At 42.3% G+C, this 17,344-nt stretch overlaps 1 protein-coding gene across 9 annotated transcripts in view; it reads right to left on the reverse strand.

Annotated features, from left to right (window-relative positions):
- Positions 1-17,344, reverse strand: part of SYNE2 (spectrin repeat containing nuclear envelope protein 2) — a 330,497-nt gene that overhangs the window by 74,752 nt on the left and 238,401 nt on the right. For all 9 annotated transcript variants that reach the window (XR_014312639.1, XM_082734135.1, XM_082734134.1 and 6 more), the window contains exons 71-81: positions 16,140-16,271; positions 14,842-14,994; positions 14,510-14,719; positions 13,251-13,352; positions 12,237-12,356; positions 11,894-12,094; positions 10,407-10,580; positions 8,966-9,097; positions 3,290-3,486; positions 1,714-1,846; positions 112-294 (exon numbers count right to left, since the gene is read on the reverse strand). Coding sequence is in view for 8 of the 9 variants with exons in the window: in XM_082734135.1 (XP_082590261.1) it covers positions 112-294; positions 1,714-1,846; positions 3,290-3,486; positions 8,966-9,097; positions 10,407-10,580; positions 11,894-12,094; positions 12,237-12,356; positions 13,251-13,352; positions 14,510-14,719; positions 14,842-14,994; positions 16,140-16,271 (1,737 nt within the window). In the remaining variant the exon portion in view is untranslated. The remainder of the gene's footprint in view (positions 1-111; positions 295-1,713; positions 1,847-3,289; positions 3,487-8,965; positions 9,098-10,406; positions 10,581-11,893; positions 12,095-12,236; positions 12,357-13,250; positions 13,353-14,509; positions 14,720-14,841; positions 14,995-16,139; positions 16,272-17,344) is intronic.

A 17,344-nucleotide genomic window follows, 5' to 3' on the forward strand; every position in this document is an offset into this window, starting at 1 on the left:
TGGAAAAATAGGTGGTGTCAATGAAAATTATTGAGTCAGAGCAATAATTTTAAAGGAGTTGGGAGCTAACAAGTGAACGCTAATTCGAACGCTGCGTCTTTAAACACCTACCTGATGAAGTTTCTCTTGAATATCTGGAAGTTGTGTTACGAGCGTGGTCCACTTCTGTTCCAGCTGTGCTAAAGCAGCTCTCAGTGTGGCCGTATCGGCTTCTTTTAGGTGGAGAAGTTGGCTCCCTGTACTTACAACCACAGCCTTCAAGGACGACTTGTCGTCGAGTTCCTTTGAGAACTCCTGGAGGAAATGTTTCAAACATCGAGAAATGTTAAGAATTTGAAAACAGCAAAGAATAACAAAGAGTCAGAATACCCAGTTTGAGTCCAAAGCAAAATCACTGAACTCAATTCACATCACAGATGTTTGCATGTTTATCTATACGTGTGTGTTTGTGTGTGTACGCAAAAGCATGTGTGCACATATGCCCTCATAAGCACACACACATATACACACACACACACACACACACGCGCGCGCATACACACACAATTTTTCCTACTAAGTGTCAGGCACTGTTCCAGACATTAGACAGATGGATGACAGGGAACAAAAGAGATCAAATTCCTGCTCCTTGAGTGACTTAATATTTAAAAAAAAAAAACAAAAAAACACTTCAACTTTAAAAGGAACGGCACACAAAATTCACATGAGATGAACTAAATGCAAGTAGTTTTTAACGAAAATATCTGAAATCTTTGTCTTCACAGGTGTTTTCAAGTATATTTTAAAATATTTACATTTTAATACCGAGGTGAGAGATCACTGCTACAAAATATGAAATTGGAGAAGAGAGAAAAGAATATGGGAAAGGGAAAAACTTGTATTACAAAAGTAATGCTTTCTTTAAAAAAAATCTCAAAATCATAGAACATTTTAGTAGAAGTATCAGTTCTGTGTATGACAATTTAAAACCATGTATTTATTAATTTTAACATTTATGAGTTAATAATTCTGTTAAGGTTTTTTTTGGGGGGGATGCAGGGAGTTATTTCCTGCCTGTATACAACATGCCCCATGCCAGAGGAAGTTTTAAATTCATAAGTATTTTGTAGGGTCAATTAAAAATCTTTATCGGGGCGCCTGGGGGCTCAGTTGGTTAAGCGACTGCCTTTGGCTCAGGTCATGATCCTGGAGTCCTGGGATCAAGTCCCGCTTCGGGCTCCCTTCTTGGCAGGGAGTCTGCTTCTCCCTTTGACCCTCCCCCTTTTCATGCTCTCTCTCTCTTAATCTCTAATAAATAAATAAAATCTTTTTTAAAAAATCTACTTTATCATTTTAAATACATAAATGACCAACGTAAACAAATAGCTCTAAGTATGAAGAATGCTATTAGCCCAAGTCTTATCCTTTATCCACAAATGATTATGGAGACCATTACTATCAACCCTGGCCATTTCCCCTTGATAGCTCTTTCTGACAATAATTATCTGAGCAGGGGCACCTGGGTAGCTCAGTGCGCCAAAGCCCCTGCCTTCGGCTCAGGTCATGATCCCAGGGTCCTAGATCGAGCCCTGCATCAGGCTCTCTGCTCAGCTGGGAGCCTGCATCCCCCTCTCTCTCTGCCTGCCTCTCTGCATATTTGTGATCTCTGTCTGTCAAATAAATAAATAAAATCTAAAAAAAAAAATTATCTGAGCATATTTGATTACAACTTACAAAAAACTTGTTTATGTTGCTTCTAATTGTATCCAAGTCCTGAGACACATTGAGGGATTGTTCTTTCCAGTAATTCAGAGTTTGCTGAGAAGATTCCAACCACTTGGTTAACTGATCCGAATCTCTGTTATAACTAACAGGAGCAAAGTGAGAGAGAAAGAAAATTAGAAATGTTCTCTTATGGTGGATATGCATCATTGTCCTATTTTCTTCTCATTTTACTGTATGTTTTCCTGTGGCAATCAGCTCTATTCTTCAGAAAATCATGTTTTTAAGGATTACACCTTGTTATACCCCACCCCCCAAATCTAATGCTCCTGGCACCTTCTATGACTGATGACTAATCTATAACAAAATGGGCATTTTTAGAGTCTAAGACATTTTCTTATTACAGCTATGCAAAAATAAACCCATGGGTAAGGACAGCAATTGCTTTTATTCATTAAATGTTCTCGACAGATTTGTTTATAATAAAACTATAATCAGCATTTGTGTAAGTTATATAATAAAGTGTTCTTGGCTCCATACCAACTTATTTATTGGAGGTGAAGGAAAATATCCAAGCAAAATGCTTCTCCTCTTGTTAAGTTTTAAACTTTAAACGCTTTAAACTTTTTTTTAATTAACATATAATGTATTTGTTTCAGGGGTACAGGTCTGTGATTCATCAGTCTTTCACAATTCACAACACTCCCCATAGCACACACCCTCCCCGGTGCCCATCCCCCACCACTCCATCTCTTCCACCCCTCCCCCTCCAGCAACTCTCAGTTTGTTCCCTGAGATTAAGAGTCTCTAATGGACTGTCTCCCTCTCTGGTTTCATCTTGTTTCCTTTTTCCCTCCCTAACCCTATGATCCTCTGTCTTCTTTCTCAAATTCCTCATACCAGGGAGATCATATGATAATTGTCTTTCTCTGAGGGACTCATTTTGCTCAGCACAATAGCCTCTAGTTCTATCCACATCCTTGAAAATGGCAAAATTTCATTTTTGATGGCTGCATGATACTCGTGTGTGTGTGTGCGTGCGCGCGCGTGCGTGTGTAAAATATACACCACATCTTCTTTATCCATTCATCTGTTTTCGGACATCTAGTAAGCTTTAAACTAACTAGGTTAAGATAGTTCCCTGTGAGTCAGAGATGAGGAGATTCAAATGTTTTACGTTCTTTACCCTCCTCAAGGAGTTCAAGGTTAGGTCCGCCAAACAAAATTCTCCGAAGAATTCTGAAGACTTTTTGAAACTTTTCTACTAGCTGAAGTTAGTATTTTTTAATTTAAGAACTTTGGGAGGCGAATAGGGAAGAGGGACATGGTATAAAGGCAACGTGTATAACTTTAGAACATAATTCCTAGTTTTCACAGAGCTGATTACATATTATCCTGAGTCTAGCAAACCAACCTCAAAGAACCCAGATCGCACTGAGCCCAGAAGAGGGACCCAAGAGCTTTAGATTGTTGACAAATAACCTTGAAACAGGGAGACCGCATGTAAAATCTGGGTGACCACAGGATCCCTCTGAGGTCTTTCTCCACGTGGAAATCTGAGTGTTAATCCATCCCTAAGAAAACACACCTGAGCAGATGCTTGAGAAGTGTTTGTAGTCTGTGTAGTTCATGGTCAATTTTTTTGTTTAGGGCCAACCACTGCTCTTCTAGCTTTGCAATCTGGCCCTCTAGTTCAGGACAACTCATGGAGGCCACTAGCTGTTTGCCTTCATTCAGAGTCTGGTAAAGTCGGGCATGCTTTTCATCGATGTTTCTTTTAATTTGCTTAAAAAAAAAAAGGTAAAGTCACAGAATGAATTATTGAAAAATGAAGCCAGTCAACCTATTCACAAATACCTCATTAAAAACCTCCAGTAGGGGTGCCTGGGTGGCTCAGTGGGTTAAGCCTCTGCCTTCAGCTCAAGTCCTGATCTCAGGGTCCTGGGATCAAGTACCGCATCGGGCTCTCTGCTTGGCAGGGAGCCTGCTTCCTCCTCTCTCTCTCTCTCTGCCTACTTGTGATCCCTCTGTGTCAAATAAATAAATAAAATCTTAAAAAAAACAAACAAAAAACCTCCAGTAGAGGCTACTGAAGAAAGAGTAACAATACTCTCCCAACCCGTAAGGCTCTTGCCATGTGGCTGAAGAAACACGACGCATGTTTTACTGATCATCTTTCATGATGAGAGTGTCTGACTAACACACTTCTGTGGCACATTTCTTCTGTTCTAGAGACTTACACATACAAACAGAAAACAAAAATTTACAGCTTTAGACCGAAGAGTTAACTTGTCCACCTAAAAGCAAAAACCAAACTGGTAGTCTACAGGGCACGTTCAGCTTGCGGACAAGTTTTGTGTGACCTGAAGATGATCTCTGAAAATCAGGATATTTAATATAGTAATCAGGATTTCCTGTGACTCTGAGAAAACTGGGAGGTCAAGCAACTGGGATGTGGATTCTCACGTGGCACCGATGGGCTGGAACTGGGTAGCCATGCCTCCTTCAGAAGTGCCTCCTCTCTTCCACACTCTCCTGTGGCAAGTCCCCCCTTCCCCACCCCCAGCCAGCCTCCAAATTTCTGTGCCCCTGTCTGGCCTGGGTAAGCACTTTACATCGCAACTAGGTTTGAAGGGGATAAAAAAAATTTTCTTTATCATTGCTTAGGTCCAAAGACTAGGGAAAAATTCATTTCTAGAGTCTTCTAAATGGAAGGATTCAACAGGGAAAAAAGGAAGAGGACTTCAGAAAAATTAAAAACAGTACATCACTAATCCAACTTCATGAAAAGAAAATCTTTAGAATTGCAATACAATGACCCCCTGAAGAGAACTCTGTCTGAAAGCAATTATCTCGCACTGCTGGGTTCAGCTAATGACACTTACCTGACAGCTATTTAAATTTCGGCTTAAAAAAATTCTGATCAAAATGTTACTTTGGCTATTTTCCAATTAACTTAAGACTTTCAAAAATTACTAAAAAAATTCTACTTGTAATGCCCTTTCCACCACTCCTATCCATAACCCTCTCTTCCCACCTGATCCTGTAGGCATAAATAAAACTACCAACATTAGTTAAAAAAAAAAAAGTCCTGGGCTCCTGGCTGGCTCGGTCAGAAGAGTGTGTGAATCCTGATCTCGGGGTCATGAGGTTAAGCCCCACACTGGGTGTAGAGATTGCTTAAAAAATAAATACAGCATCCTTTCCTGATTAAAACTCTTTGGAGTGTCAGGATAAAGGAACATTCCTCAAATTCATAAAAACCATCCATGAAAAGCCCATAGCAAATATCATTCTCGACAGAGAAAAGCTGAGAGCCTTTCCCCTATGATCAGGAACAGGACAAGGATGCCCACTCTTGCCACTCTTGTTTAACATAGTACTAGAAGTCCCAGCAACAGCAATCAGACAACAAAAAGAAATACAAGGTATTCAAATTGGCAAAGAAAAAGTCAAACTCTCTCTCTTTGTAGGTATGGTACTTTATGTGGAAAACCCAAAAAACTCAACCCCCAAATTACTAGAACTCATACAGCAATTCAGTAATGTGGCAGGATACAAAATCAATGCACAGAAATCAGTTGCTTTGCTACACACTAACAATGTAACTGTAGAAAGAGAAATTAGGGAATCGATTCCATTTAAAAGCACCAAAAATCATAAGATACCATGGAATAAACCTAACCAAAGAGATAAAGGATCTATACTCAAGAAACTACAGAATATGTATGAAAGAAACTGAAGACACAAAAAGATGCAAAAACATTCCATGCTCATGGATCAGAAGAATAAACATTGTTGCCCAGAGCAACCTGTACTTTCAATGCCACTCCTATCAAAATACCAATGGCATTTTTCAAAGTGCGGGAACAAATAATCCTAAAATTTGTATGGAACCAGAAAAGACCCTGAATCACCAAGGAAATGTTGAAAGAGAAAAACAAAACTGGGGGCACCATGTTGCATGAAATGGACCTTCAACTCTACGGTCAACTAATCTTTGACAAAGCAGGAAAAAATACCCAGTGGAAAAAAGTTTCTTCAATAAGTGGTGCTGGGAAAATTGGACAGCTATGTGTAGAAGAATGAAACTCGACCATTCTCTTACACCGTACACAAAGATAAACTCTAAACGGATGAAAGACCTGAATGTGAGACAGAAATCCATCAAAATCCTAGAGGAGAAGATAGGCAGTAACTTCTTCAACATCGGCCACAGCAACTTCTTTTAAGATACGTCTCCAAAGGCAAGGGAAACAAAAACAAAAATGAACTTTTGGGACTTCATCAAGATTAAAAGCTTCTGCACAGCAAAGGAAACAGTCAACAAAACAAAGAGGGAACCCATGGAGTGGGAGAAGGTATTTGCAAAAGACACTACAGATAAAGGGCTGATATCCAAGATCTAGAAAGAACTTTACAGACTCAACACCACAAAACACAAATAATCAAGTCAAAAAGTGGGCAGAATACAGGAACAGATACTTCTCCAAAGACGACATATGAATGACTAACAGACACATGAAAAAAATGTTCCACATCATTAGCCATCAGGGAAATTCAAATCAAAACCACACTGAGATACCACCTTACAACAGTTAGAATGGCAAAAAACTGACAAGGCAAGAAACAAATGTTGGAGAGGATGTGGAGAAAGGGGAACTCTCTTACACTGTTGGTGGGAATCTAAGTTGGTGCAGTCATTTTGTTAAACAATGTAGAGGTTCCTCAAAAAGTTAAAAATAGAGCTACCCTCTAACCCAGCAATTTCACTACTGGGTATTTACCCTAAAGATACAGATATAGTGAAAAGAAGGGCCATATGCACCCCGTGTTCTTAGCAGCAAAATCCACAATAGCCAAACTGGAAGGAGCTGAGATGCCCTTCAACAGACAAATGGATAAAGAAGACATGGTCCATACATACAATGGAGTATTACTCAGCCATCAGAAAGGATGAATACCCACCATTTGCACTGACATGGATGAAACTGGAGGGGATTATGCTAAATGAAAGAAGTCAAGCAGAGAGAGTCAATTACCGTATGTTTTCACTTATTTGTGGAACATAAAAACAGCACAAAGGACAGGAGGAGAAGGAAGAAAAAACGAAGCGAGGGAAATCAGAGCAGGGGACAAACCATGAGACACCAAGGACTCCTGGAAACAAACTGAGGATTTCAGAGGGAGAGAGGGTGGTGAAGGAATGGGTGAGCCTGCTCTTGGGTATTAAGGAGAGCATGGACTGCAAGGAGCACTGGGTATTATACGCGAACAGTGAATCATGGGACCCTACACCAAAAACTAATGATGTACTGTAGGGTGACTAACACAACATTAAAAAATATTAAAAATTTTTTAAAAATCTTAAAAACAACAAAAAAGTTCTAATTTTCTAAGCCTTTAGTGCAAGACCTTCATCTTTAGAGTATCTCTGAGAAGTTTTTTGTTTTTTTTTTTAAGAAGATTTTATTTATTGCTTTGAGAGAATGAGCAAGCACAAGCAGGGGGAGCAGCAGGCAGAAGGAGAGGGAGAAGCAGGCTCCCCTGTAACAGGGAGCCCGACACGGGGATCCATCCCAGGACTCTGGGATCATAACCTGAGCAGAAGGCAGATGCTTAACTGACTGAGCCACCCAGGCACCCCTAGTGTAGCCCTGAGAAGTTTTAGTTATGCCATTTTATACACAGGACAGACTGTGATGGCTACTCAGCCCATAAGGTACAGAGACAGCATTTAACAAGGATCATTCCTTGTTAAGGGGCCACAAAGGCACCACGGTTCATGGCCTACTGATAGATACAAATCTCTCCATGACGCAGAGGACCGAGAATGACCTAAGGATCTAAGTGAGATGGGCTTGACAAGACATTGGCTTTTTAGGCCTGGCAAATTTATTTAAAAGTCTTAGAATGATTTCACTTAAAACATTTAAATTTAACAGAATCACAGGTTGCAATTTATTTATTTTAAAGATTTTAATTTATTTGACAGAGAGAGATCACAAGTAGGTGGAGAAGCAGGGGGAGGTGGAAAAGCCGGGGGAGGGGGGAATCAGGGGGAGGGGGGGGAAGCAGGCCCCCTGCTGAGCAGAGAGCCCGATATGGGACTCGATCCCAGGACCCTGGGATCATGACCTGAGCTGACCTAACCCATTGAGCCACTCAGGCACCCCTCACAGGTTGCAATTGAAGGGACACGATCACTTCTGGGGAAATCATTAGTCTTCTACGAGGAGGTTTAAAATGCTGTTTTCCTCTGCATTCCCTCAGCTATTCAGTGGGTACGTCGCATCCTGAGGCTAACAAAGAATTAAGCAGCAGCTTCCTGCCCCCAGAGGATTCAGATTTATCTCTGTTATGCTCAATATAGTGACATGGCAAAGAGATCAATTGTCCCTTTCCAGGCACCTAGACAGCACAACTACAGCGTCACTGCCTCTGGAAAATGTTCCTTCTAGGAGTTGAAATGCTTCTGAGGAAGGGCAGGGTCCTGCCAAGTACTTTATGCATTTTCTATCCCAGAGTCTACTCAGGCAACACACCTGCTTTTGAAGTTCTGAAGTGGACGTCTGAGTGCCACCTCCAATCGCACAGCTCAGATGCTGACGACATATATTCCACAGTTAGAACTAAGTGATTTAGGTTTTCTGTCGAGAAGACTTAGAACTCATTTTTACCTTGGTCGTGATCTCAGTGCCGCTCGAAAGCAGTTTTAAGGTGCTCTCTTTTCTATGGCACCTAGATTGGAGGCACAGAGACTTTGAAGACGATACTACTAAATGTTGCACAAGAAAAATTTTGTATGAAGTCCTTTTAGAATGCTGGTGGCAGGGAACAGATTATTGCCTCTTTCATGGGCTGTGTCCCAACAGGGCTTTGCTGAAGAAAACCCAATATAGGTTTAGAGGCCCCTGCTCTAGAAAGTTCTTTCTGTACTTGAACTTGTTTCCATACCCACTGACACCCACCTCCTGAGACAGGGAGAACCAGCCCGATTACCTACATTCCACAGATAAAGAAAGAGAGACTTGGGAGACAAAAGGGTGACACAGGGACAGACGAGAGCCAGGACTCAAACCCAGAACCTCCACCCTAAAGCAGACCGGAGGCTACACGGAGCAGCCCGAAGCCCAATCCACAGTTTCCCGGTGGAGGTCTAACGGTGAGCGGTGTGATGCACTTCCATTCAAACCACTCACCTCCAAAGGTGAGTGATTTGGTCAAAGCAAAAGAAAACACCAAGTGATGGGAGCAAAATTACCTGGTAAAATGAAATCCTTTCTGCTAATCTTTCCTCTGTCTCTTCCACCAAACTCACAGAGGGCAACGTAGATACCAGGATTTCCAGATCCTTTTCAAGAGATGTATAGTTTTCATCAAATTCTTCCCATCTCTAGAGAATCAAGAATGTAACGTCAGTGGGAGTCCTTTTCTAGAATAGTTCTAGACAATGGCCAAATTAACCTTAAGAATAAAAATGAACTAGGAGACCATACAAAATTAAAACACAGATTCCAGGGGTTTCTGAGAGATATAAGCCACCCTTACAAGAGCTCAAGGTCTAATGCAAAACCATTCCATTGTCTTTGTGGAGACAGTTTCAAAAAATCCAGTTGGCACATTTTATGCTTGTCTCATCAAACCAAGTAGGGACTAGTATAATTAAGTTAAAGGGATACTCTAGGCATACACACCTCTGGAAGACTTCAGAGCTGGAAGAGAGCCTTTCGTTTACTTGGAAAGGAAGGGGCTGACTTCTTAACAGAGGCTCCTCTAAGCTTACATCCCCCCTCCCTGCTCCAACCCCCAGCCCACTGACCATTACCCAACTGTGCTGCTAAGAGCATAATTCCACTGTCGGGGGAATGTGGGCTTACATTTCATCAGGGGAGGACTATCTTCTTAGCCCAAGTCTTGCCTTATCCTAGTTCTCTTTGTGTCTACAGAGGCTCACCATCAGGATCTCAGCACACTAGACAACTGACTTATAGACACTAAGTATTACCTGTTGGAAAAATAACCCCCTTATCAATTCTCTTATTTACTGAAGTAGTCACTCTGGGTCACTCTGCTATGCGGGGCACTCTTTGGGCTCAGAGGGTCTCTTTTTTTAATACCATGAGATACTGCTATAAATATCAATTTGACAAACTAGTCAGAAAATTCATTTCATTAGCATAAAATAACATGATCACACAATAAAGCTGGATAGTCCCTTGCTTTTTGGTTATTTCCTTAAAGGGCTACCATCCACTGTGTTTAAGAAGTTAAAGGTGAAAACCTTAAAACTGAGAGAGAACTTCATGCAGACAATTTTCTTCTGTGAACTGGGATAAGACTATCAGGGGTGCACTTCAGCCTGTCCTCTTTGGGAAGAGCTGTTTTGGAACCACTGACTAAGCTTCATGTGGAAGACTTCATTCAGGATCTTACAGTGCTCTCAGTTTTGTTTATTTGCACACAGACCTAGAAGGTGGGAAGATGCTGGGTCATTCCCTAATGTATGTATGAGAAATATTTCACTCAGGGAGTAGCAGTCAGAGCTGGAACAGGCATCCACACTCCTCATTGTTAGTTCCCATTTAACGCCAGCTTAATGATAAATAGAGGTTTCTGGACACTGGGAGGCGGTAGTTAAATATCCGGGCTTATGTACAAATATCCAGGCTTATGTACAAGGTTTACATAACCCAAATAAACACCTGTAGCAAACTCTGCAGCTTTATTCCACACTGGTGTGACTTTTCCTCCAGTAATTTAACTTCTTTTATTTGTTCTGCCCCAAACATCTCTTTCTTTTGCAATAAAGAAGGAAGCATTTTGTTGGCGTATGTTCGGATCAACAGCATGTCAGCAACAAGCTTCCGGAAAAAAAGCTGTAAAATGAACAAGGTTTTCAGATTTATTTATTTCTGCACTGTGAGAACTTACAGACCAAATTACTTTCACCTTTTATACAGTTATATTTGCTTTTTAATCCCAAATCCCATGACAGCCATGTAGAGTGAAACATTTAAGGAAAGAAAAAAGAAAATTGTGTATACCCTTTAGTCTTTAGTGGCATTTTAACAAATCATGAAGAAAAATCATCGTAGGTAACATTTTCCACAAAACGGTCCATGTAAAAGGGCAAACATTATTAGTCAATTTCAATTTTTTTCCAGTGAGAGCATCCTAAATCCGTTACTGAGTTTTAAGAAACTTTACAGAAAGGTAGGTATGTGGCTGATGTATTTCAAGACAATAAAATGGAGGGATAGATGCGTGAGCCTGAGAAGCCCACACACGGAACAGCCAGAGGTTCCTACACTATGGCTTGATTTTCTATTTAATGAAATGGACAAATAAAGGGAATTTGTTGACAAGGTCTCTTGGGATCCTGGGATGTAAAAACTCCCAGGTTAATACTTTAAGAACCTTTACAGAGGAAGGCTTTGCTTCACAGGGTTGTCCTCCACCTATAGTCAGCCGCCCCTTCTAAGTGGAGGAACTTATGTGAATACCTTCTATTTCTTTGAAGAAGATACAGTGAAGGTTTAGAACAGCATCCAGCATAGGTCCCAACACACTGTGAATATTCACAGTGTTCTCCTTTCTCCCTCCATTCTTTATAGAATATTTACCTCTGAAGTTCTTAGACTAAGGTCTACTTGTCACAAGCCTAGACTTCTTTAGGCAGGAACTGTCTTACATTTATTACATCACCACTTACATTATTACAGGGGTTTAGTTTGTGATCATGAGGTTTCTGTTTAATAAATGAGTGGAAAACTGAAAGAGTTATTGTAGCTTTACCCTAGGTATACATTTCTGTACGGAGGTACAGAGGTATTTCTTGTGGTCTCAGTTCTCAGGAAAGCCTTCCCTAATTTCCTGAATTCAATTTCTCCTCTTAAATGCTCTGAAGGCACATATCTCAATTTTAAATCTATCTGAAGGACTCCTTCATAAATATGCCTTCTCTTTCAACCAAAAGTTCCAGGAATGTAAGGAAATGTGTCTGTTTCCATTCAATCATGTTCTAAGAGGTTAGCAGGGTTCCTCGTGTACTGGGAGCCCTCTAATAGATGTCTGTCAAAACGACGAGTGAATGAACCAATGATCAATGGATATTTCACCGAGGAAGAAAATGGATGCTAAGTCAGACGACTTAAAATTCTATGAAAAGGTAATCTGACCTGTATCTTACCTTGTGATTCTGTATTTGAGCCTGTAAGGCAGCTTTACTCTTGGTTTGCTGTAAGTGGTTGTGCGCAAGCTTTTCCTTCCCAATGTCCACGAGTTCTACCATGCCTCGCAACAAGGCATCTTGCTGGCTCTCCGTGATGAAAGGGCTGCTCAGTTCCGTGTACCTGGCTCTCAGGATTCCCCACATACTGTCAAGTAAATCCTGAAAAGAAAAAGCGTCTTTATCCAGTCATGAAAATAATCCAAATGAGAGAATGAATCTAAACTCCCTTCATGGAAGAAGCAAGTCTTCCTCCTTATAATCACAGGAATTCCCTGACTGAATGTTTTCCACTCAGACACACCTCCAATTTGTAGACCTCTTGCAATAAAACATAAGGTAAATGAAGCCTCTCCCCTTCGTCTCTTAGCTTTGCCACTCGGTTCTCGGAGTTCCGCAGCTCCACTGTGCACGCGTCTGCCTTCTAAAGTGAGAGACGACGCAGAAAGGTAAAATCCTTTAATGAGTCAGAGAGGTACATATATTCATTTTAAAAGAATTAAACAGCACAGACACACACAAACAAAAAATCAGGGAAACATGAAAGTCCCGCTCCTCTTCCCTCACCTCCTGCTTCTGCCGAAGAGCCCCAGCTGACGATCTGATCTCAGACCGTCTGACGCTCACCCCAGCACAGGCATCCGTGCCCACCCTCACACTCGCTGATGCACCCGTCCTCCGGTGTCCTCACCCAGCAGCTTCTCAGCCGCTCTTCTCATCAGCACCAACACCTGACTCCTCTTAGCCTTTGATGCACAGTAGGCCACTGGAAGGCCCCCCACTGCTTTCGTAACCATCAGCTCTTAATGGCTTTGGGGCTGTGTAAGGGTTTCTGATTCAGGCAGTGCTACCTGGTCCATCCTTGAGTATTTATATACATATTTATTTCTTTGCACTTGTCTTCCTTAGGATAAGGCCAGTCCAATGCCTAGAGCGGTGTCTGAACATAGTAGGTGCTCAATGAATACTTGCTAAGTGAATGAAGGAAGTGAAACTGCTGTGGGTGCATAACCCAGTGACCCTGAGAAGCCGGATGGGGACGGATCACCGCCCCTCCCGAGAGAAGGAGGGGTCTCCTTTCCCAACACCCTCACCGACACGGCACAAACTTACACTTTTGCCCAGTTGGGAGGGGACAATGGTCTTGTGTTGGTTTAATTTTCTCTTTTAACTTACTGGTTCCACATAAATCGTTTTCATTTTTATCTATTTACTTAAGCCTTGCCACTGCTCACAAAGGAAGTGATTTAGAAGACAGCTTCCGCACAAAACTCTTCGTTCCCGGGGTAGATCGGTTTAACTATTTTGACTTGATTACCTGAAGCTGTTCATCAATACTCTGGCCACTAATTTCATTCAAAGACTGCTGTAAAGATGTTTTATATTTACTAAGTTGATCGTATAGTCGCTTTATTTCATTCTGCATAGGAAGATAAATTCAGGAAAACAGTTAAGAGTCTCATTTTGGCTTTCAGTACCTTTTCTTAAAATTTACTTGTCCTTTAATATTTGTGCTACCAGGAGTTTCAAACATGGACCAAAATAAAGGACTCCCCGTGTCACCATCACCTGGCTTTAACAATCACTGACTTGTAGCCGGTGGTCTCTGCTCTGTCTCCTCCCCTGAGCTTTCCTGACTGTACCTGATTTCCCTCCCCTCAGATTTTTTGAAACAAATCCCAGACATTTTATTTCATCAGTGTAAGTGTCTCTTTAAAAGAGTCTTCCCTCTAAAAATACTACAGATCAACAATAATTCCTTAGTACTATTAACTGTCAGAACAGGTTCACATTTCTCTAATTGCCTGTGATTTTTCTTTTTGGTTTGTTTGAATTGGAATCTAAATGAGGTCCAATAGGTTGAAATGGGCTAACAGCAGCAGGCATCTCCAAGCACCTCTTTTTTGTTCCTGGGATTTGGGGTGGGATCGTGGAAAAACTAGGTCTTTATTCCTACGCAGCTTCCCACCGTCTGGATGGGGCTGACCGCCCTCCCACTGTGCTGCTCCAAACACTCTTCTTTCCTTGGGTCTCTTTTACTTGGATTCGAGGGGCCTCATCAGACTGAGGTTTGATTTTATGGGCGAGACCCCTTCGTAAATGGTGTTGTGTTTCACTTCTTTTCCTCTAGTTAGGAAGCTACTAAAATCGTCTCTAGTTAGGAAGCTAGTAAAATCGTTTGTTGCCTCAAGTCTCCCCTTCAAGCCACAAAAGACAAGAGCCAGATGAATCTACCTGAAACACACACAGACTGTCCTTCCTTTGCTCAAAAACTTTAATGGCTCCCTGGTACCTAGAATCCTCCTGTATGACGCTCATTAACATCTAAGTGTAACACAGGAAAGAAGCTGTGTTAGGTCGACCTAACAAATTCATACCGCAACTCTGGGAAGGACCTCGCTTTCAAATAAACGGTCTCCAACCACGTGCAGCAGAACTAACCTAGAAACCCTCCCAGAGAGACCGTCTCGCCGTTTTCCTCAACAATCCCTATTCACAAATGCCACCAAGAATGATGGAATTAACGGAAATTAACCTAAAACAGTGCCAAAGAAAGCCAAGTGCCTAGCTCTGTACCTGGTAACTGCGGTTATAGTCCAGGCCAGCTTTCAGGGACTTGCTTTTAGCAGCGGCTGTGGCCTGGGTGTGCTCCAGGTAGACTTGGAGGTTGTTGAAACATTCAAGAAACAAACTGGTGTTGCTCCCGGGCCAGGCCATGGCTTTCACAAGGTCATTCTTTTTATCACCCATAGCTAAGTAAAGTTTTTTCAACTCAAGAGCCAGCGTCTGCGAAGAGAGGAAGGAAGACACAGGGAATGGACTCTAATCTTAAAAGGCTTCTTCTTGGGCTTAAATGGTGGGCTGCCTGCAGCAATGGGCCGGCACTGGGCTTGCTGGAAATTCCCTACCTCATAGTGCACCTGCTGTGCACAGACATCCCCTCTGAAGAGCCCAGGTGTCTGCAGTGTCTCCTCCACACTGCCAAGGCACTGACTGAGGGTCAGAAAGAGCTCAAATAACTTTTTATCCAAATTTATGTATGTTTCTTCTGTCAGGTTTTCCTGAATCAGGAGGAAAAAAGAAAAAGTAAAATCATTAGGATTCCTTCCCTTCCTATGCCTAAATTTTCCCTGATTTCTGTTGAAGTTTACAAGTTACACTTTTTTTTTAAGATTTTTTTTTTTAAATTGGACAGAGATCACAAGTAGGCAGAGAGGCAGGCAGAGAGAGAGAGAGAGAGAGAGAGAGAGAGGAAGGGAAGCAGGCTCCCCACTGAGCAGAGAGCCCGACGCAGGGCTCGATCTCAGGACCCTGGGATCATGACCTGAGCCACCCAGGTGCCCCACAAGTTACACTGTTTTAAATGTGGTTGTTTTGAAAACTTCCTGAAGTAGGTAGAAGAACAAATAACTAAAATGAAGATGAAGAAGTACGACTCCAAGGGGGGGACCTAGGGTGGTGCCATGGTGCCCTGGTGAGTTCGGGAGCCACAGATCTCCTTATGTTTTAGCATAAGCTGCTGCAGCCACCTCTTTCTCTTAACTCATGATCACCTTGAATTCTTGGCCAGTTACAAGTAATTTAGACGCAAGCCAAAGCTCGAATGAGCCCCATGTGGGCTCTGGTTCCTACCGTCTTCTCTGGTGGAAACCGCACACGACCCAGCATACCATTTCAACATTAAATCTAGTCAAGGTTGTAAATCTTGTCAATACTCCCCTTCTTCCTCCCCCTTCCAATCACAGAGCACCGCTGCAGACAATACTAATCAACAATCATCCTGGTTGGGGGCACCTGGGGGGCACAGTTGGTTAAGCATCCACTTGATTTGGCCTCAGGTCATGATCTCAAGAGTCCTTGGGACGGAGCCCCATGTCGGGCTCTGTGCTCAGTACAGAGTCGGCTTGTCCCTCCCCCACTCTCTTTCTCTATCGCTAAAATAAACAAATCTATCTTAAAACAACAACAACAAAAACACAATGCTGCTTGTTCCTGGCAATCCTGGACGTGGGTTCAGAAGCCTTTGTACACAATGATTAGGCAGCCACTACCAAATGTGAGCTGGAAAGAGATTCTATTTGCAATTCTAGGATCCACTCCATTATGAGTCTACTGTTTATTCAATAAAGACAATTCTGACTAATTCACAGCGTCCCATTTCCTTTCTTTGATACAGCCATGAGGAAAATACATGTGACATTGCTACCTGGGTCTGCAGATTACTGGCTTCTTGACGCAGGTCTTCCAGCTGTATGGTGTATGTTTTCAATTCTTCAGTTGTGGGGTATCTAAAGTTATACACACTCACACTGGGCAGAACACTCATATTTGTGGCAACCTATATGAAAAAGGGGAGCCTTGTTACAATTTGAGATCCTGGCGATGTTTTTTTTTTTTTCTTCAGAGAGAGATCACAGTAGGAGAGAGGAAGGGAAGAGATCACAGAGAGAGAGGAAGGGAAGGAGGCCCCCCGCCGAGCAGAGAGCCCGATGTGGGACTCGATCCCAGGACCCTGAGATCATGATCCGAGCCGAAGGCAGCGGCTTAACCCACTGAGCCACCCAGGCGCCCCGATCCTGGCGATGTTAACAGAAAACAGCAAAATGGCCTTCACGTGTTACTGTCACATCAGGCTTTCTGCTACCCTGTCACCTGTCAGACAAAACAGTTAAATCTTAAATATTGTGGACAGGTTTGAAAGGTCATGAAAAGCTACTTAGACACTTGAGGATCCATTTAGGTATCAAAATGGGGGGAAATAAAGCATCCCTTGAAAAACGGAGTACAATCATTAATCATTAATCTTTCAATTTAGTAGCAATACCCCTCACGTGATGAGGTGAGCTGTTTCTCTTCCCATTTAGGGGAGGCCCCCGGTATACAGCCAACTCTTGGAATACAGCACAGTCACCTCCAGGGACATATCTGCCTCCTGAATTATTACCGAGAAGTTAAATAAGTATTAAAAATGCGCTGCGATTTTAGCAGAGAGAAAGTTTCAGACTGGAACATGAGTAAGGGCGAAGCTCACGGTGCGGCAATATCTGACTCTGCTTGGGGGAAAGAACTCTTGAGGACGTTCTACTTTGGAAAGAGAACCACATACGTGTTACGGTGTGTGTGACAAGGAGAAACCGAGACTGAAGCAGTCTTGGTTTAATTCAACATTGAGTTTAATTCAACCTTCACAGGTTACAGAAGGTTCTCAGCAGAATACAGCTGAAAAGTTCCCACCAGACTGGAGAACTGGGAAAAGGACTGGTCACATCTGCCTGGGCAGCATGAGGGCAAAGCTGAAGGCAGAAGAGCTTGACTGCTGTGAGCAACAGGGCTATTCTGCTCATGGGCTCCCTGGTTAGACAGAAATCCAGCCGCAGCTGGAGTGGTCCGAATAAAACCTGCCGAGGCAGT

The sequence above is a fragment of the Mustela nivalis genome (genome assembly GCF_964662115.1).
Source record: "Mustela nivalis genome assembly, chromosome: 6".
NCBI lineage: Eukaryota > Metazoa > Chordata > Mammalia > Carnivora > Mustelidae > Mustela > Mustela nivalis.